Below are 20,165 nucleotides of genomic sequence, written 5' to 3' on the forward strand. Positions count from 1 at the left end.
GATCAGGAAATAAGGTACCTTCTAGACATCATAAACAAACTCAGTGCTGCTTCTGGTCAAGTTATAAATTTCCAAAAGTCAGGTGTGTTCTTCAAGAAACATATGCAACCTCAGAGATGTGATAATCTAACTAGTCTACTGCAAATGAAACCCATGGGATTGAATGAAAAATATCTTGGACTGCCCTCTTCTTAGGCAAAGATAAAAAAGAAAGTTTAAAACCAATAGAAGACAAGGTGCAGTGTAAGTTAAGTACATGGAAAGAAAAGATTTTAGATCAAGATGGAGGATCAACTCAAGTGCAGTCAGTCTTAAGCACAATGGAAAACTATCAGATGGGTTGTTTTAAGATGCCAAAACATGTGACTGAATCTCTTGACAGAATCCAGAGAAGATACTCATGGAACAAAGACAATAAAAAGGAATGAACTCCATCTCTTGGTCTTTTATTTGAAAACCAAAAAGACTAGGGGGTACGGGATTCAAAAACACCATTAAATTGACTGATGCTTTGTTGGCAAAATTAGTATGGAGGATGGTTACAGATCATAATTCCTTATGTGCCAGAATTCTGGAGGCAAAATACTTTCACAACAAAGATCCATTATGTGATGAAATAAGTTCTCAGGGATCATGGATTTGGAGAAGTATTCACATAGGTTTGCAGATAGTAAAGAAACATTATATCTGGAGTGTAGGGGATGGCTCAAGCATAAAAATCTGTAGGCATAACTGGGTTGCAGGATTCATCACTCTCAACTCTAAAATGCAACACAGTTCTCAGGCAACAATGAAAAAGTTAAGAGCTTAATTCAACAAGGTTCTCAACAATAGAAAGTTCAGAACCTTATCAACTGTTCAACCAAGAAGAAAGGAAGAAGATCCAAGAAATAAGAATTCCCAAAAATGCCAGGGATACTTTAATTTGGAGCCTTACAGGAAATGGTTCTTTCACAGTTCAATCTACTTACAAAGCCTTCATTCAAGAAATTAGTGGCAACAACATCATAGAGAAGATCAAAAATTTTGTTTGAAAATATGGTACCTAAAGCTCCCATACAAGCTCAATCTTTTTCTATGGAGATGTTTAAAAGAAATTATTCAAACAAGAACTAGAGTTGGAAGATAGATGCAGCTTGAGGATTATTCTTGTCCGTTCTGCAAACAAGCTCCAGAAACAGATACCCATATCATCATGCAATGTGATCTAGTAAAAGTAATCTGGTTCACAATTCTCCCAGAAGCTATGCATTCTCAACAACAATGTCATTCCTTGCAAGCCTGGATCAAAACTTGGAATCAAGAACAAAGCATAATCTCCTTCAAGCAAGGAAAAAGCATCCTTTTAGCTACTGTTATCATGTGACAAATTTGGAAACATAGATGCACCCGTGTGTTTGAAGGAAAAAAACCCTACCCAAATGACATAATCATGAGCATAAAAAATTTCTGCACAAAATATAATATACTATCTTGTGAAACTAACAATATCTGCAGGAAACAAGGAAATAACGTCAAGAGAAAGTGGGAAAAACCACCTGCTAATTGGTGGAAATTAAACTTTGATGCAGCTTTTGATAAAAAGAGTAAAATATGTGGTATTGGACTGATTTTGAGAGATTGTGCATGGAGGTTTCCGGACTCCATGGTGAAAGTAACAAAACCTAGATCATGCTGAACAAGAAGAAGGTTTAGCTCTCTTGGAGGCAGTAGAATGGATCAAAAGCAGAAGGTGGAAAAATGTTATCATTGAAGGGGACTGCAAGACTGTCGTTGAAGCTGTGACTTCAAATCACAACTTCAAATTTTGTAAACTCTAGTTGGCAGGATCACAATCTCCTTTCAGATATTAGTAGGATCATAGTATCTTTGTTTTATGTCAAGTGTGTTTTGTTTCCTAGATCAGGTAATGAAGTCGCTGATGGACTAGACAAATATGCCAAGAAGTATGAATATAACCAAGTGCGGGTTGAAGCTCCACCAAGATGTATCCACTCAATCCTCGAGTTGGAACTCTCTATGTAACTGCTGTTTTTGTCAGTAATGAATTTTCCTTTATGATAAAAAAATAAAAGTTCTTGGAACATTCTAATTTCCACCATAGAGGTAAAAAAAAAGGCTTCAACTCAAACGATAGATCAACCATTTATGTTCCCTACAATAAGATCCAAACGAAAGCCTTAGCTACATTGGCACCCATAGTCACCGATGAAAACCATTTGAGAAATTGAGTCAATTGCCCAAATATTTATAAAACATGGTTTTAATGGACCAGTAAAAATTAGTATTGGTGAGATGGACACCAAAAAAATAGCAAGAATGAAACTGGATTCATCATGGCTTAAACTTCAAAAATAGCGAGGTGAAACTGGATGCATCCTGATGTAAATCAAAAATAAGAAAAAATACACAAAATTGGTTAAAAAGACCAAAATCAACAATTCCTGGGTGAAAAGGACATTTAGATTTTGATACTGTTTAAATGAACAAAAATATAAAAATAACCAGGATGTAAACAGTTTCATCCTATCCATTTTCAAATACTTTTTTTATTTTTAATTTACATCATGATGCATCCAGTTTCATCCTTGCTATTTTTTAAGTTTAAGTCAGGATGAATCCAGTTTCATCCTTGCTATTTTTTTGTGTCCATTTTACCCATAGTAATTTTTACCCGTCCATTTGAACCATGATTTAAAAATATTTGGACAAATGACCCATTTTCTGAAAAAATATTTGAAAATGGGTTGGATGATATTATTTACATCCTGACTATTTTTATATTCTCGTCCATTTAAACAATATTAAGTTTTGTATGTCTTTTTCACCCAGAAATTATCGTTATTGGGTCAATTGACCAATTTTGTGAAACGTTTTTACTTGCAATGCATTACCCGCAATTTATAAACCAGCACTTTGAAAACAAAAAGCAGTACAAGGGCTGCAATTTTTTTTTTTTTTTGATTGGAAGAGAAATTTTATTAAGAATGAAGAATATACAAGAAAATGTAAAAAGAAAACCCAAAACATAAATGCTTATTACGAAACAAGTTGTGAACAAGCTCCAAATGCTAATTACACTAATTGCAAAAGTTCTTCTAAATGGACACTGGAAAAGAACTCCGCTGGTGCTTCTTTGCAGGTAAAGTGGAAGCGTATGCTACAGAGTCATGCTCAAATTTGTTGAAGTCCACATTACTCACTACTCAGAATTTTTTTTACATTCGAAATACAAGTTAAATATAATATTTTCCCTAGTTTGTAAAAAGAAAATTAGAAGGTTATTTAAACTGGCAAATTTGAGGGCTACCTATAAATTAATTAAGAACTGGTGATCAGTCTGCTCGATAGGGAAAGATTATTTCTATTAATGGAAAAGTTGGTTATTAATGGAGTATGAAGAATAGCAGATAGCGAGAGCTATTTATAGATATATCAGACTTCAATACTAATGCTATCTGCAACAACAACCTTAACAGAATCGAAAAAAAACATATTCCTAACTAACCAACAGTTAACCGGCTCACAAAGAAAATTAGTTAGCACTAACGTTACTCCTTTGTAAACCTATATATAATAAGAAAGAAGTTCAAGAACATCATAATTGGGATCGCCAACAATAGCTATTGAGAACTGAATAATAAAGTGTGCATCTAAAAATGGCTGTAGAACCTGTTTATAATCCGAAGAGTGTGGTACAGTTGCAACACACAAACAAAGAGCTTGATGTCTCAAAAAGAAAATTGGATCGCCTCAGAGATGCCTTGGTCTTGGGTGTAATAATAGTGGAGCATATAGCTCTCTTAGCTGCTCCGTTCTACTTTACTTGGAATGCATTTTGGGGTAGTTGCATATTGTTATTTTTGACTAATTATATAGGGATAAGTCTTTCTTATCACAGAAATCTTACTCACAAGAGTTTTAAGCTCACAAAATTTCTCGAATATTTGTTTGCTTATTTTGGACTTCATGGTGCACAGGTTAGTTATATATCTCTTTGTAACCCTGCTGTTTGTTTGTTTGTTGATGTGTAAGTCTCTTTAATTTATTGTTGTTGCTGAAATTGATTATCAGGGAGATCCGATATTTTGGGTAAGCATTCATAGACATCACCATCAGTTCACAGATTCTGATAGAGACCCGCACAGTCCAATGGAAGGATTTTGGTTCAGCCATGTGACTTGGATTCTTCAACACACACATCTCAGAGAAAAGGTGTTTTTCTCAATCTTTTTACTTCGTTGGGGACAGATACATGATTTTACATTAGAAGTATATATACCTTTTATCTATTCCTCAATGAACACCAAAAACATGAGATCATTGAATATATAGTATGTGAAAATCAATGAGAAAACTAATAATGCCGATTAAACAAAAAAGACAAACTTATAACAGATTTTATTTTAGTTTTTTGAAATGATAGCCATTTTTTTAAATAGTTGCTAATTACCTTGAAGAAAGATTGATGGCTGGACATTTCTTCAGAGATCTTCTTATCTTGTTCAATACTCTGCAGGGTGGGGGGAAACGAAACAATGTCATGGATTTACAAAGCCAAGCATACTACAGGTTCCTCCGAAGTACATACCCGTTTCATATAGTTGGACTTGCACTTGTGTTGTACATTGGAGGAGGCTTACCGCACCTTATTTGGGGAATGGTAAATAATAAATGAAAGATCGTTTGATTTTCATCTTTCTTATGTGTGATTTGAAGTCTGTCTCTTTATATAACTTCGATTATGAGGTAGTTGAGTCGGGGATATCTTTATTTATTATGTCAAGAGTTTTTAAAAAGTTCTGAAATCAGGGAATTGCTAGCTATAACCAAGCGGGCTGATTGATAACTTCGTTTTAATACTTTCAGGGTGTTAGAATAGCACTAGGAAACCATGGCTCATTCATGGTGAATTCAGTGTGCCATACATGGGGGAAAAAGCCATGGAATACTAAAGATTTATCCAAGAACAATTGGGTGGTAAGCTTACTTGGAAGCGGGGAAGGTTGGCACAACAACCATCACGCCTTTGAGTTCTCAGCTCGTTTAGGGCTGGAGTGGTGGCAGCTTGACGTGCCTTGGTACGTTATAGAGCTACTTGAGTATCTTGGATTAGCGACAGATGTCAAAGTCCCTACTGAGAAACAGAAACTTAAAATGTCTTACAAAACTCATAATGAATTGTATCAAAGTAAAAAGGAGAGCTAACTCCATGGATACCTTTAGTAAGTGACTTGGGTTTTCTGCAACACTAGTACGTCAGGAAATTTCTATATGTTACTTTCACTCGTTGGTAAGCTTATTAGTATAGGGTACACGAGGGATGCAGTGTCAATGGTGATATCTAAACCTAGGTCCTTAAATGTAATGACTACATTAATTAACTGTATTGGTGGTGGTCTTTTTTGCTGTTTTCTAGGGTTGTTTCTGCTGCGGACTCGAGTCTTTGTTTGTCCTCCCAGTTCCAGATTTGTGTTTTCGTTTGGCATTTTGCTTTCCTTGTACTTTGTAGCTTTAGCACGAGACGGTTTTGTGTTTTCCTTTACCTTCTCATATTGTTCTCTTTTTTATTTTATCAGTAGAATTTGAACCTTTTGTATTGGTTGTATCCATGTAATAAGTAAAACCTAATAGTAAAACTTTTCCTTTGGCCGCTCGTGGCAGTTGTTCAAATTTGTAATTATGTACCCTTTTTTATTAGAAAGTATGGATATACACGGAAATTGAGAATTGACATGGCTATTCAATAATTGTCGGAAATACTACTCCCACAATAAAAAGCCATCTGTTTTTCTTGTTTATGTCTAACCACTTCTTCTTCTTCACGTGATTGTATACGTAATTGCAAAACTAGATTAATTTTTGATGAATTTCTCATTTCTTCATATTTTCTCTATATGCTTAGCACAATCATTCATGGTGTTCTTGATTAAGTACACAGAACCTAGGGAAGTCGAAACCTGAGTCCTGCAAAGGACTGCTACTTCCACAACTTACCAAGAATTCAATATTGTTCTGCAAATGGGTTGCTGAAAACCCCCTTTCTTTCTTTCTATTTCTTTTTTTTAATTTCCCTGTCTCCTCTATCTAGAATTACCTTGCACAACCCTTTTGGAGTTCTTTTTTTATTGGGTTTTTGGAGTTCTTTTTTTATTGGGTTATTTTGTTTTTGGTATTCAGGTTTTGTCCAATTTTTGAGTTTGGTCTAACATTTATCCAGATTGATGTTTGGTACTTGGAATTGACGTTGACCAGAGTTGACTCGGTTAAATATTTACTTCTGTTTAGAAATCATATTAAAAAAGCAAAAAAATAAAATTATTATTAAGTTTACTATCATGCCCTTTGCTTTCCAAAATTTTTACATGATTCTCACCTCTCCAAACCAATCACCGCCGCCACCAGAACTTTCTGTGCCACCATCACAACCACCTCCGGCTTTCACCGTGACCCTAACTCAATGACATTCCCATCAATTGAAGGGAACTGATTTCCAAACAGGACCCAAACGAGTTTACACAAATCAAACAAAATAAAAACCCTAATTCAAACCAACAACAAATCAAATCCCAATCAAAAAAATTCCCTCTGAATTTCAGAAGCAAAATCGCGATCTAATTCCACTTCTTAATAGCATCAATTCCTATATCATCTCAGTGACTCAATCTCTCCATGCAAAACCGTTCTATTGGCACCTGTTTTGAATCCTTGAAGTCTCGATCTCAGACCAACAAAAACCATATAATTTCAGATCTCAGCCGGTCCACCACTCTCTACACAGAAACCCCATCTTCCTTCATTGTGGTTCACGCCTAAAACAGTGCCCATACAGCCACCATTGAAGCAAGGTCATCTCAGGCAAAATACATTCGAGGATTAGGCTATTAGAAAAACACCACCACTGACTTCAATTGTATCGACCAAACAACCCCAATCCAAATTGCATATGAGATTCCATCCAATCATTTCTCAATCACTAATTCATGACTAATCCTCGTCTTGCATTTCAATCCAGTGAGTTAAAGATAGAGGTGGTGGCGTACTAAGGAAAGAGGTAAATGGTGGATGCTTGTTTCGGTGGGAGATGGAGAAAGAGGAAAGAGGAAATACTTTTTAAGTCTATATATCATAAAATATCAGTGACCGTTCATGTGTACCTAAATCAACGGTTTAGGTAAAATAACATAAAATAATTTGGGTCAATTAATTAAAAGTAAACTTAACCTAGTCAACGGAAGTCAACGTGTAGTCCAAATACCAAACGTAAAGCTGGACAAATGTTAGACCAAATTCAAAAATTGGACAAAACCTGAGTACCAAAAATAAAATAACCCTTCTTTATTTTACACCTAACGGCATTGTTCATTTTTATATTCACAAAGAATAGTTGGTGCCCAAGGTGCAAATGTGCAAAAATATCACTAAGCTTAGTAGCCATATAAATTTGCAAGACTACTGAGCCAGCATATATTATATCATACATACACTCCCGTTTTTTTGTACCCCGGAGAGACAAGACTTACTTTCTTACTCTCTCTCTTTCTCTCTCTCTTCAAAGTTTGATTTGGTACATGCAATGGAGTTGAATTCGGTTGTTAAATCTCTGGAGAACCAATGTATCCTGGTTACTGGAGCAACTGGTTTTCTTGCTAAGCGTAAGAACCTTCAATAAGCAAGCACATTATGAGTTATTTCTTTCCAATGTGATTTTTTTTTTTTATGTGAAATAATATCTACCAATTAATTTTATGCAGTTTTTGTGGAGAAACTGCTCAGAGTACAACCTAATGTGAAGCACATTATGAGTTATTTCCCAACTCTGCGTCTGCTGCTCAACGTATTAATAATAATAATGAGGTATATTTATGGTTGTACGCCATGGCATGCACATTTATTTATCTATTTTTGTAAATACTAACTTGTCCATCTGTATGTATAATAAGGTGTCCGGAGAAGTGTTCAGGGTTTTGAGAGAAAGACAAGGTGTCAGATACACCACTTTTATTTCTGAGAAGGTAACACCGGTTGCCGGTGATATTTCTCTGGAAAACTTAGGAATCGATGACTCTAATTTGATAAGTACGATACGGAAAGAAATTGATGTTGTTGCAAATTTTGCCGCAACTACAAAATTTGATAAAAGGTAATTTACCTATGTGCAATGCGTGTGTTTTAACCTGTTACTTTTTTTTGTTAATATGTCATGTCTTTCTCTTTATGTGATGAGAAGATATGATGATGCTATTCGTACTAATACTACGGGAGCTAAGCATGTTGCGAAATTCTCCAAGAAGTGTGAACAGTTGAAGTTGCTTCTCCACCTATCAACAGGTTAGTTTCACTTTCCTCATTCTCCTCCTGAATAATATATTAATATGAAGCTTGCATGGACATATTCATATTGTGCCACGAAAAACATATATAATTTTATATGCATATCAGCATACGTTTGGGGTGAGAGTTCAGGATTGATATTAGAAAATCCTCTAAGGATGGGAGAAACGATGAACGGGATAAAATCACCAGAGTTAGACGTTAAAGTAGAGATGAAACTTGTTTCAGAAAGACTGAATGAACTCAGAGCTAATCAAGTTTCCCAGAAAGAAGAAATGATTGCCAGCATCGCAGGTCGCAGCACCACCTACACAGAATAAACAATTAGATAACATCATGGATTTGTTGCGATCAGAGTAGGCACCATGAGTAATGTTCTCTGTGCACACGACAATAGCATAGGTGTTTCGATGAACCTGAAGCATGTCTTTGGCAAGATCGGCTGAAATCACTCCAGCGCTGCAACCCATCCCACCTAAATTGAAGCTCTTGATATTACCTCTAAGTTTGTATTTATTTATGATCATAGCGGATAGGGATGGAGTAGGACTAAATAAACTAGAATTCACAACAAGAATTCCCATGTCCTTCGGCTTCACAGATGTAGTAGAGAATAGAATATCCAATGCACCAAACATCACTTGCTCTGCCTCCTCCCTCGCTATGACCATCATATTTGTAGATTTTAAATATGGGTTGCGAACTGCTTCAGGCAAAGAAGTTTCGTCACCAAGTCCAGACTGCTTGACAATCTTCCGTTGGAACTCCATTCAAGGCTTGTAGGTACACGAAATAGGATTGTCACGTGTCATACCAAGTAGGGTAATGAAATCCTAGTCAAAGATCTGTGTCAGTAACCTATTAGATCAGTCAACATCAGAAGGCGAGACAAAGATCCCAAACGCGAGGTAACTTCCCACCCCAAAGAAAAACAGAAGGACTATCGAGATGCTAAGGCGAAGCACAAAAGGATATCTTGACGAAGAAGACAAATCGCGAAGTAGGAGTAGTAGGGCGCAAGAAACGGGACAGGTGTCCCGACAAGACCACGTGAAGACATCGAAAGGTGGGGAAAACTTTATGGAATATGCACCAGGCGAAGCATAAAGTAACCTCAGCGAGATGATATGAGCTGTATACCACTATGGTTGCCTAGGCCTATAAATAGAGACCTTTGAGCAATGCAAAGGGGGGGATTCTAGCAGAAAAGAGGAGAGAGGGAAAGTTAGAGTTTCCTTGTAATCCATAGGCTTGGAGAGGGGATTAGGGTTTCTTGATTGTCCACGAGTATAACTTGTATCTCGCTGAAGATTAATAAATAATCCTTTGTTCTTACGTTTATCATGTCTTAGATCTTATTTACTTTCCATTTGTGTGTGTTGCTAGATTTCCAGAAATCACATTTTGGCACCCAGAAACAGGGATACTTAGATTTCCAGAAAGTTGAGGGTGTGAGAATAGGAAATATAGATAATTGGGGTTGGAAAAGTTTCGTTGATATTGAAGTAGGGATAGGTTGATGGCTAGAACATCAGATTGAGCGGCACACGTAATAGCAGCAAGGAAAAGCAAACGATTGGCAGATAAGAGGGGAAGGATGGAACGGGCCGGAACATTAGTTGCAGCAGGCAGACGAGAAGAGAACCAGCGGCATACGGAGGAAGATGGACTCAGGGAAGGTTCAGTGCCCACATCCGATACAGACACCGTTGTCGAGGAGGAGATGACTCGCGAGGAGATAGAAGAGAATATCGGTGAAGAAAATATGACGTTGGACCAGCTAAGGTAGACGCTCCATCGTGAATGAGAACGAGATCGGGACTTAGCGGAACAACAGGTGCAGTTGGAAAGGCATAATGCAAGGTTGAGACAACAAAACCGGCAGCTTAATGAAAACGTGGAGACGAACGCCATAGATTCGGAAGGAAACACTATATCTTCGGAGTAAGATGAACTGCGGCGAAGGAGATATGACCATGAAGAAGATGAAGGAGGACGAAGAAGAAGGCGACGAGTAGATGATGTCGAAGAAAGATACCTGAGAAGAGCATTGGAGATCTCCCAATGGGAAGATCGGAGGCGAAGATATGAGGAAGAACGGAGGCAGGAGGACGAACGGCAACATCAAGCGAACCTTATCCGAGACGAGGAAGAAACACGACGACCGGGCGAAGGGAGGGTTAGCGTGATGATAGGCCGTCACCAAGAGGAGGACGGAGGAAACTTGAACCAAGAAGTTCTGAATGAGCTGAGAGACATGAGGGCTTTAATAAATAACTCACGAAGAGGTGGAAGAGTGCAACTAGCAGAAGCGATAGAGGAAGCAGATAAGTCACCATTCACCTATGAGATCATGCACGCGGAAATCCCGGAGAAATGCGTGTTACCAACACTTGCAAGCATATTCAGTGGACGGAAAGTGCAGTGCAATACTTGAAGCAATATACCCTTTCGCTGATGCAGTGGGGACGAAATGACGCAGTACTTTGTCGATATTTCCCTGCGAGCTTAGCAGGGGAAGCATTAGCCTGGTCTGATGGGCTCCCGGAGAAGTCGATATGATAATTCAAATATTTGCAGAGGATATTCTTGACGACGTATATAAGCAACAACTTGTTGAGGCCAGGGATAGAGACACTGTTCAACCTGAGGAGAAGGCCAATGGAAAGCTTGCGGGGGTTGGTCACGAGATGGAGGAAAGTGTGCAGCGAGTTAGTCGGGAGAGTTGATGAACGAAACTTCATCTTAGCCTTCGTGAATGCTCTGATTCCAACGGACCTGCTGTACACACATATATTTATTATTCGAAACTCGATAATGATGAACGAGCTGAGGGAGTGCCAGGAGGAATACATAGTGTTTGAGGAAAATTATAGGAAGGTCAGCGAAATAAAGTTGGCCCCAGCGAAAGAAGGGAATTCTAGGTTGTTACCAAGGACAGTGCACACAGTAGAGGATGAACTCGAGCGAGGAAAGGGAGAGCCAGCAGTTCCCGTCCCGACAAAGATTGTGGCCGTCTCGAGTGGAGATCAGGAATGGATTGGTCAGCAAAGGTATGAGGAGTGAAAAAGAAGAAATCATGAGCCACGAAGTTACAATACGGGATACCAACCTAGGAATAATCAGGGACCTAGATACGGGGAAAGGAGGCCCAATGGACCGATCTTTGAATATGTGAAACTCCCACGACTTAACATAACTGTGGAGAAGGTGTGGGAGGCAATAGTGCTGACAGAGGAAATCCCGCCCTCACCAAATTTCGGAAGAGAGCCTCTACCGGGGTCTTGAAGTCATGAATTCTGTAGGTATCATCACTTTCATGGACACCACACAAGAGATTGCAGGAATGTTCGACGAATTATACTTCGCTTGATAGATCAAAGGAAACTCGCGCATTTCCTAGAGGGCTATGTGCCACCCCCGCCACCTCATGAAAATCAGCCAATATACCGATTCGAGATAGACCGAGGAAAGCAACAATTAAACTGTAATTCGATAATTCACGGGAAAAAACGTCTCCAAGACTTTCATGACAATGTGCTTAAAAGAGTACACAAGAGGGATTTTGAGGGAAATGAAATATTCAGCGTCATAACGAAAGAGCCATTAGAAGAATGGCAGAAGAGGGAGATAACCTTCTCGGCGAAGGATGCACCTGATGGGGAAATTTCGCACACAAATCCTCTGGTCGTGACCTTGGGATTTGGAAAATATTCCAGATGGGAGGAAGAGCAAGCTGGGGAAAGGAGAATTTGGGCAATAGACAGAATCCTAGTTGATACTGGGAGTTCAGTCGACATCCTATTTTACCATACCTATAGGACCATGGGATAGAAGGACTCGGATCTTGTACCTTCTACATATAACATATATGGGTTCAATGGGGTAGCGTCTAAGCCGAAAGGGGAGTTGACCGTGAAGATTCTCGCTGGAGTAATATAGACGAAGGTCACAGTCTGTGTCGTAGATGTCGATTCTCCTTACAATGCTCTCATAGGGCGGCCTTGGATACATGGAATAAAGGGAGTTGCGTCGACATATCACCAGGGGATCCGGTTCCCGATGCTAAGTGGAATCGGTGAGATAAGGGAAGATCTGAGAGATGCAAAAGAATGTAAAACAAAAGATGTGCATAACTATGAGGAGAAGATAAGAAAGAAGATGGAACAAAGGAAGAAAGTCAACGAAGAAAAAAGATCCGAGCAGCTGATGGTATTTACGATAGAGTCTAGCAAAGAATTGAGCGTAACGCAGGAGGACGAGGAGAAAATCAATAAAGCAAAAGTTCATATTGAGGAAGATAAGAATGCAATTCAAGAGGAAGGAGGCCAAATCAATCAAAAGCTAGAGGGAAAAGCCAAGAAGGGGAAGGTTATTGAAGGAAATCAAATGACAAAGAAAAAAAGGGAAACTCCCACGACAAAGGAGAAACAAATTCCACGAGAAGGAGGGAAGATAAACCGGTCAAGAGGCAAAAGGGTGTAAGAACAACAGGCCGAGGAAAGCGTTGGAATACAAAATTCGCGAAGACGAGGAGATGGCCCAGTTAAAGGAGGAACTTTACCAAGAGAGGCGAAGGAAAGAGGATCTGGTCAGGGAACGAATAAAGTTAGAAAGGGAAAATGAGAAGTTGATTATCAGAAATAATCATTTGAAAAGGAAGCAGGAAGATAGTGATATGCAGGAGGAAAGATATGCCATGGGAAGAGCACGAACTGAAGAAAAACAATACGCACGAAAACGAGAAGGTCTAGGGCGATGTGAGCAAAAAGAGCGAGAAGACTTGAAGAAAGCCATCGAAAGCAGCAGAAGAGAATTCAGAGAAAGAGAATATTGAATGCAACAATCAATAGCGGTTACTCAAAGAAGAAACAATATCCCTAGGGAAATGAGAGAATGAGATTTGCAAATGGTGAACAAATGTTCAAGGAGCGATCCATGCAAGCCAGAGATATCAACGTTCTTCTCGTTAATGCAAAGGGAGAATGAGAGCTTGCGAAGCCTCGTTGCAAGAGGGGAAGCAATATGCAAAGAATTGAAGGGAAGAATCTTGGAAGAAGAGTTGGTGCGATCATTCATCTATGCCTTGTCAACTAGGCAGCCGCTATTCTCGGCACTATTTAAGATAAGAAATGCAGTACGAATGAAGGAGTTGAAATAATATCAAGCCGAGCACATTCGTAAGGAAGAAGAGTAGACAAGATAAGATAAATGTATTCGCTTTATTTTGATGATAAAAATGAAACGATCGATGTACTCAATTTCCGAAGAGCATAACAATAAAATTTGATGAAATTTTGATGAAATAAATATTCGCCGAGTAGCCAAAGAAAGTAAGACCTCAAGATCAGGAGGCAAATAATGAATATGAAATAGAAATTTCCAGGGAAACTTAAAACCTTCGCCTAGGAAGGTTGGGAACCCACGACATGCACCCTAGTTCTCATGAAAATGCAAGAGGCAAATACCTAACGCATGTCGTGGACGACTCAAACATAAATCTAGGGGCAATGATAAGACCTACCCGCTGGGGACCCCTTTTATGATGGCCTTCGATAAGGAGTGCAGAAATATGACCAAGGCGTCGATGTATTAGGTTGAGCTGCGGGTGCCTGGGACGTCTGGAGCGTTACCGGCCATGTCCGTCTGGCAAGTTGATGATTTTCAAATAGTGATTGTAGTAGTAGTGGTAAAAAGGGGTCTTTTCAGACTTGTGAAGAAAACAATTTTTTTTTTTAGATTTAAATTAAACACACAAATAAATAAAATAGTTCAAACCTTTAGAGAAAAACACCAAGACTTGGATTCCACCATTGACCCATTATTTGATAAATTCTAATAATTAATATTCATGCAATTTTTCTTTTAGAGTGATTCTAATATTATGCCTTTTGTAGATTTTTGAAGTAATAAATGTAAACACCAAGCATGAAACATCAAGAGTCTTAAACTAAGCATGCTCCATCAAAATGAATCACAATTATTCAATAAAAATCAATTTTTCAATTAAAATTCCATGCAAATAATCATGTAATAATATTGCAAATAAATAATAAAGTTAGAATTATACCATAAATAAGGACCAATGGCTTCCTCCGTCGCCTTGGCTAATGGGTTTAGCTCCTCATCCCAAAAACATGATCATAAGATGTATTCATGGCTTAATAGGTGTTTTTATTGATGATTATATGATGAAATAGGAATTAGCAACGCTGTAAAAGTGTTACAGCGTCACTGTTACAAAGAGGTAAGTGCTGAAAATTAAACGATACTTTTCTGTTGCTGTAAAACAACGACACCCCGCTGCTGCTGTTGACGCTGCAGAAATAAGACTGCTCTGAGCAGTCTGTTCTTCGTGTTCTTCAGAAGCTTTAATGGCAGCAGCAGCAGCAGCAATAACTCTCTGTAATCGCTTCTCCTCGGCTCTCCTGGACTCTAAACTCTCTCCTCAGGGTTTCTAAACTTTTCTATGACTTGAAACCACTCTTATATAGCCCTCAAATCCCAAATAACTCGTAAAAATTCCGACTTTTTCTTCTCTGCGCTGTTGAGAGAATAATCCCTTCTGTTGAGCTTTTTCACGTGTTGTTAGCTATAAAATAGCTACCAAACTCTTCCCTAGACTTGAATAAGACCATGTACATGTTAATCCATCGTCAAATTCCTCCAGAAATCTCTCAAAAATCTTTGAAAGTGCACAACAGGACACGTCTCTCTGTTTTAACTTTGATTGCTTCTCCCGGATATTCTAGCCCAATTAAGCCCATGAAATCATCCATACTAGAATTTTATATCCATATCACGTCCAGCCCAATCAATTTCCGGTGTTTAATCTCCCTAAAACAGCTCCAACAATCGGATCAAAAATCAACAGCGAAATGCATGGCTTTCCCGCCAAAACCAGTATTTGAAATTTGAAGAAGACCTCCCCCTATCCAGTTCTGGTGTCCCTTTAGCAGCTGCCTGGAAATGGGTCACCCCTTAGTAATTAGGTTACCCCTTATCCAAAATCAAGGATCCGTATAGCAAGTGTCCTCTGGGGCATTTTCCGCACTTTTTTCGGGGTTCCTCCGGGGTATTTCTGGGATACTTCCGGTACACTTCTGGGCGCTTCCGGTACTATCAACGGAGGTCCAAACGCCCATTTTAGCCAATTCGCCGCAAATTATTTCCAAAACACCTACAAATAATAAAATAACCAAATAAGTACAATTGAGTACTAACAATATATACAAATGAGCTATATTAGACACATAAATGCGTCTATCAAATACCCCCAAACTTATTATTTGCTAGTCCCGAGCAAATCAAAACTACAAAATAAAATCCTAACTCACTGTCGCAGGCATCGTCGATTGCATTTAGCGTATGCAATAAGCCTTTAAACCCCTAGGTGGCCCTAGTGGCCGAGTTATAGTCTCGGGGGCTTACCAGAGATATACCCACAAAACCTGTACTCCAGACCTTAGCTATCTACGCAGAACCTTGGAAGGCACTAAAGAATCTCCTTGGTTGGCATACTTATTGACTACAGGAAGAAGTACCCTGATGCGAAATTCCAATTGCTGTACACGAGTTTGCACTCAAGCATACTAAAATTCATATAAAGTGACAGAGCTCTACTCAGATAGTTGCACTATGGACATCATATTCGGAGTCAAACTAATCACATGGATAGATCAAGAAGATGGATATAGAAAACATAGATGGTTTTGATGTTTACTAAGTGAACGACGTTTCCCATATCTGTCTGAAGGCCTCCGCCAAAATGAACCTATCCTAATGGATTGAGATACTAGTCTGACTAATATCAACACATTGGCATATACAAGGGTACCAGTGGTCGATAACCTAACTCTAGGTCAACACAACTGGCATATACAAGGGTACCAGTGGTCGACTTTATTGAATTTATTCCTTTTGGTCAAATGGTCTGGTCTCAATTTCTTTCTTTCTTTTTTTTTTTTTTTTTTTTTTTTTTTTTTTTTTTGGTAACTACCATTTTTTCATCTTCTTTTCTTTTTATTTTTTTCAACTTTTTTTTTTTTTTTTTTTTTCAACTTTTTTTTTTTTTTTTTTTTTTTTTTGAAGGTATCTCAATCACTCTAATTCACCCTAGCATTGGTAACAACTTGAATCGTGGGCCCCACCTATACTTAGAGAAACATAGTTTAAAAACAAAATAAAATAAAAATAGAAGTGAAAAGGACTCAACGAGATATGGTGAAACTATCATGTTATTTCTAACACCTGAGCTCTGTGCTTTTATGAATAGACTCTTTAGATGTTTCCATCTAATCAGATTGGTTCCTCAAACTCCTACAATCAAAATGCTTCCATCCACTTAGATTAGTTAGTGCAATCCTCAATAGGCATAAATTTCTAGGCTCTGGAGTTTATTTATTGCAACTAAAAGCTAACAAAAAGTGTTTCTTCCCCACCCCCAAACTTAAATCTTACATTGTCCTCAATGTTCTAAGGATGAAATAAAAGCATGAACAAGGAGAAACTATTACCACTGGAGGGAAAAGAAATAAGGAAGGATATTACCGTATCACATGAACGCGGGAGCCTCCCAGTAAATGCTAAATTTATAGTCATTAGCTAGACATCAAATACCTCAAAAAGAATTTTCACCTTCCAAAGTCGTATACCAATAGTCGAAATAATTGTGGGTCCATAAGACCAAATAGAACTGCCACAAATAGAGACAAATGCTCAAGATCAGAAAAATGAGCAGATAAGCACAACCTGATCTAAAGTTTCTCGCAAGACAACTGGATTTATCTGAGGTGCCCACTTGGGCTTCATATGAGTGTCTCGGCAAACAGATTCATCCGAAAAACGGGTCTCTAACATTTGGATTTTCTCCTGGACATTATCAGGCGGATCAGGTTGTGGAGTCTGAATACACTCAAGCGATACCTCAGATGCACTAGGCTTGAGTCCCAAGTTAGGGACTTCTATTGGGGATAATTGACAATCTCTACCCCCAAACTTAATTTTGGGTGCCTCTACAATGACTAGTCACAATGTTCCTAATTTCTAGACCATCGGGTTCTTGAAAAAGGTCAATTGCTTTCTCTAAGTCATAATCAGGTGGTTCATCCTCAGCTTGCTTCATATCTTCTATGGTCCACTCTAAGGCTTCCTTATTTTCTTGAAGCACGGTCTCTGGACTACTTTCCTGATCACTATCCAAATCGGAGGCTATAATCACAGGGAAAGACTCGGGTGGGCCTAAAAATGTATAATTAGACTCCAACTCAGGAGGCTCTTTTAAATAAGGTATTAAGATAGACTCAGAAGCTAGTAATGGTTCGAACCTATCTTTCCATATATCAATATCTAACATAGGAACAGAATCCAACAGAGCATTTACTTGTTCAATGTTACTATCATCGTCGAAATCCAGGCTAAAATGGGATAAACAACTCTCCAATGTATTTTCCGGTACGATGTTTGGTAATGACTCCTGAACTAAGGTTCCTATCATGTTCACCTCTTCAATACATGTGCTATCTAGCTCAGAATGTAGCTTGTTTACATTAAAAATATTCACTCAATAGTCATATTACCAAAAGATAGATTCATAATACCATTTCGACAGTTTATGATCGCATTAGACGTAGCTAAGAATGGGCGACCTAAAATCACAGGTATTTGGTTCTCTGGGTCGGGGACAGGTTGGGTATCTAGGACCACGAAATCCACTGGATAAATAAACTTGTCGACCTCAATAAGAACATCCTCGATCACACCACGAGGGATTTTAACGGACCTATCAGCTAACTGGAGTGTTATCTGGGTAGGTTTCATCTCACCAAGTCCTAGCTTAAGGTACACATGTATGGCAGTAAGTTCACACTGGCTCCTAAGTCAAGCAACGCTTTCTCAACACGGTACTTACCTATTGTACAAGAAATGGTAGGGGACCCTGGGTCTTTATACTTAGGAGTAGTGGTATTCTGAATAATAGAACTCACATGACTAGCTATGAAGGCTTTCTTCTGGACACTGAGCTTACGCTTTCGCGTACACAAGTCCTTAAGGAACTTGGCATAAGAGGGAATCTGCCTAATTGCATCTAATAATGGAAGGTTGATATTAACCTGCTTAAAAACCTCCAATATATCATTAAAGTTGGACTCCCTCTTAGTCGGAACTAGCAGCTGGGGAAACGGGGCTCTGGGAACAAAGTGAGGCTCAACAGGACCCTCATTGGTCTCTTTGGAGACTCTATCAGTCTCCTCATTTTCTGGCTCAGCAGGGTGAACTACAGCATGTTCACTATCAGGCATGGCGACCTTGTTGTCAACTTTCTTTCCACTTCTTAGGGTTGTGACAGCATTCACTGATTGTACGATTTCTCTCCTCTAGGGTTAGGATCAGTATGACTAGGGAACCTTCCATTTCTCTCTCACTTATAAACTTAGCTATTTGTCCTACTTGAAGTTCTAATTTGGCAAGACTCTGGGAATTATTCTTCAATCTTGCCTAGTTTCTTGTTGAAAGCTAAGGTGGTTCTTTGATAGCATTTCATGGTTATTTGCTAACATAGTGAGAGTTCTCTAAGGTAGAGATCTTTTTCTCGAAGTGTTCTGAAACTGGGTTTGACCTGAAGAATTCTTAAAACCAAAACCTGGGGGAGGCTGAGAGTTGCTAGACTGGCCTTGACTCTGGCCCTTAGACCAAGAGAAATTAGGATGGTTTCTCCAACCAGGGTTGTAGGTTTCTGAGTATGGGTCAAACTTCTGACGTTCTCAAACCTAGAGTTGTTATAGACAGCATGGGCTTGCTCTTCACTAACCTGACCTTCCCAAAACGAATTATCGGGCTCTATTCCACAACTAGAGACTTGAGAGGCTCTATTAGGTTCAACAAGGGACCTATTTTTAGACTGGACCCATTTCCAAAGCTTCTAACCTTCTGGACAAAGCAGCAAACTTAGCATCTGACGCAAAACTCGTATCTACCATATTGGTGCTACTTCTATTGACCAAGAGTCTTTTAGGGGGTTCAACACAAGATTCCCACTGTTGGGATTTTTCAGCGATAGCTCCTAAGAAGGCAAAAGCATCATCAGCATTTTTACTAGTGAACTCACCAGCGCACATAGACTCAACCATGGCTTTGGTCGAATAGTCTAAACCATCATAAATAATCTGTACAAGTTTCATATTATCAAATCCATGGTGAGGACACTGAGATAGGAGATCATTGAATCGCTCTAAAAACCTATAAAGAGACTCTCCCTCTTGTTGCACACTAGCACTAATTTTCTGCCTAACAGCTGCAGTTTTATGCTTAGGGTAGAATTTCATATAGAAGGCAGCGATAAGTTCCTGCCATGTTTCTATGGATTCAGACGGTAGGTTGTTAAGCCAGGTCTTGGCTTTGTCTCTCAAAGAAAAGGGAAACATCTTAAGTTTCAAGACTTCATCGGTAAGGTCCTTTATCCTAATTGTCCCACAGATTTCCTCAAAGTCCCTAATATGAAAATAAGGGTTCTCATCATCTTTTCCTAAGAATATAGGGATCATCTGAAGAATACTAGGTTTTATCTCAAATTAGCCGTAGTGGCTGGCAATTTAATGCATGAAGCTCGGTTGGTCCTAGTTGGGAACATGTAATCTTTCAAAGTTGCCATCGCTGGCACAACTGGAGTACTAGGGGTACTTTTGTCACTCAGAGATAAATTCTCAAAACTGAAGTTTCCAAAAACAGGGCTCTCCAAAGAAGAGTCTTCGAGCTCCCTGCTTAAATCAGAAGAACTACTAGGTTTTTCGCTAATCAATCGACCTAGAGTATCTCTTTTCCAAGCCCTATTA

At 38.8% G+C, this 20,165-nt stretch overlaps 3 protein-coding genes across 3 annotated transcripts; 2 read left to right on the forward strand and 1 right to left on the reverse strand.

Annotated features, from left to right (window-relative positions):
* The first annotated feature begins 3,614 nt into the window (after positions 1-3,614).
* On the forward strand, positions 3,615-5,666 carry LOC113336191 (acyl-CoA 5-desaturase AL21-like). The gene is made up of 4 exons (XM_026582178.1): positions 3,615-3,980; positions 4,075-4,215; positions 4,520-4,663; positions 4,870-5,666. The coding sequence occupies exons 1-4, from the start codon at positions 3,660-3,662 to the stop codon at positions 5,206-5,208; spliced, it is 945 nt and encodes a 314-aa protein (XP_026437963.1). The 5' UTR covers positions 3,615-3,659; the 3' UTR covers positions 5,209-5,666.
* A 1,910-nt stretch (positions 5,667-7,576) lies between these two features.
* Positions 7,577-8,336, forward strand: LOC113335868 (fatty acyl-CoA reductase 8-like). Its single transcript, XM_026581893.1, has 4 exons — positions 7,577-7,655; positions 7,755-7,837; positions 7,944-8,143; positions 8,231-8,336. The coding sequence occupies exons 1-4, from the start codon at positions 7,577-7,579 to the stop codon at positions 8,334-8,336; spliced, it is 468 nt and encodes a 155-aa protein (XP_026437678.1).
* A 222-nt stretch (positions 8,337-8,558) lies between these two features.
* On the reverse strand, positions 8,559-9,104 carry LOC113335869 (3-ketoacyl-CoA synthase 4-like). Its single transcript, XM_026581894.1, has one exon. It carries the CDS (start codon positions 9,102-9,104, stop codon positions 8,559-8,561), a length of 546 nt encoding a protein of 181 aa, XP_026437679.1.
* Positions 9,105-20,165: the final 11,061 nt, after the last annotated feature.

This window comes from Papaver somniferum, unplaced genomic scaffold (assembly GCF_003573695.1).
Source record: "Papaver somniferum cultivar HN1 unplaced genomic scaffold, ASM357369v1 unplaced-scaffold_150, whole genome shotgun sequence".
Taxonomy (NCBI): Eukaryota; Viridiplantae; Streptophyta; class Magnoliopsida; order Ranunculales; family Papaveraceae; genus Papaver; species Papaver somniferum.

Coding starts and splice junctions, on each gene's coding strand:
- LOC113335868 (XM_026581893.1), top strand. CDS start 7,577: ATGGAGTTGAATTCGGTTGTTAAATCTCTGGAGAACCAATGTATCCTG. Junction 7,656..7,754: donor AACTGGTTTTCTTGCTAAGC/GTAAGAACCTTC, acceptor AATTTTATGCAG/TTTTTGTGGAGAAACTGCTC. Junction 8,144..8,230: donor ACTACAAAATTTGATAAAAG/GTAATTTACCTA, acceptor TGTGATGAGAAG/ATATGATGATGCTATTCGTA.
- LOC113336191 (XM_026582178.1), top strand. CDS start 3,660: ATGGCTGTAGAACCTGTTTATAATCCGAAGAGTGTGGTACAGTTGCAA. Junction 4,216..4,519: donor ACACACATCTCAGAGAAAAG/GTGTTTTTCTCA, acceptor AATACTCTGCAG/GGTGGGGGGAAACGAAACAA. Junction 4,664..4,869: donor CGCACCTTATTTGGGGAATG/GTAAATAATAAA, acceptor TAATACTTTCAG/GGTGTTAGAATAGCACTAGG.
- LOC113335869 (XM_026581894.1), bottom strand. CDS start 9,104: ATGGAGTTCCAACGGAAGATTGTCAAGCAGTCTGGACTTGGTGACGAA.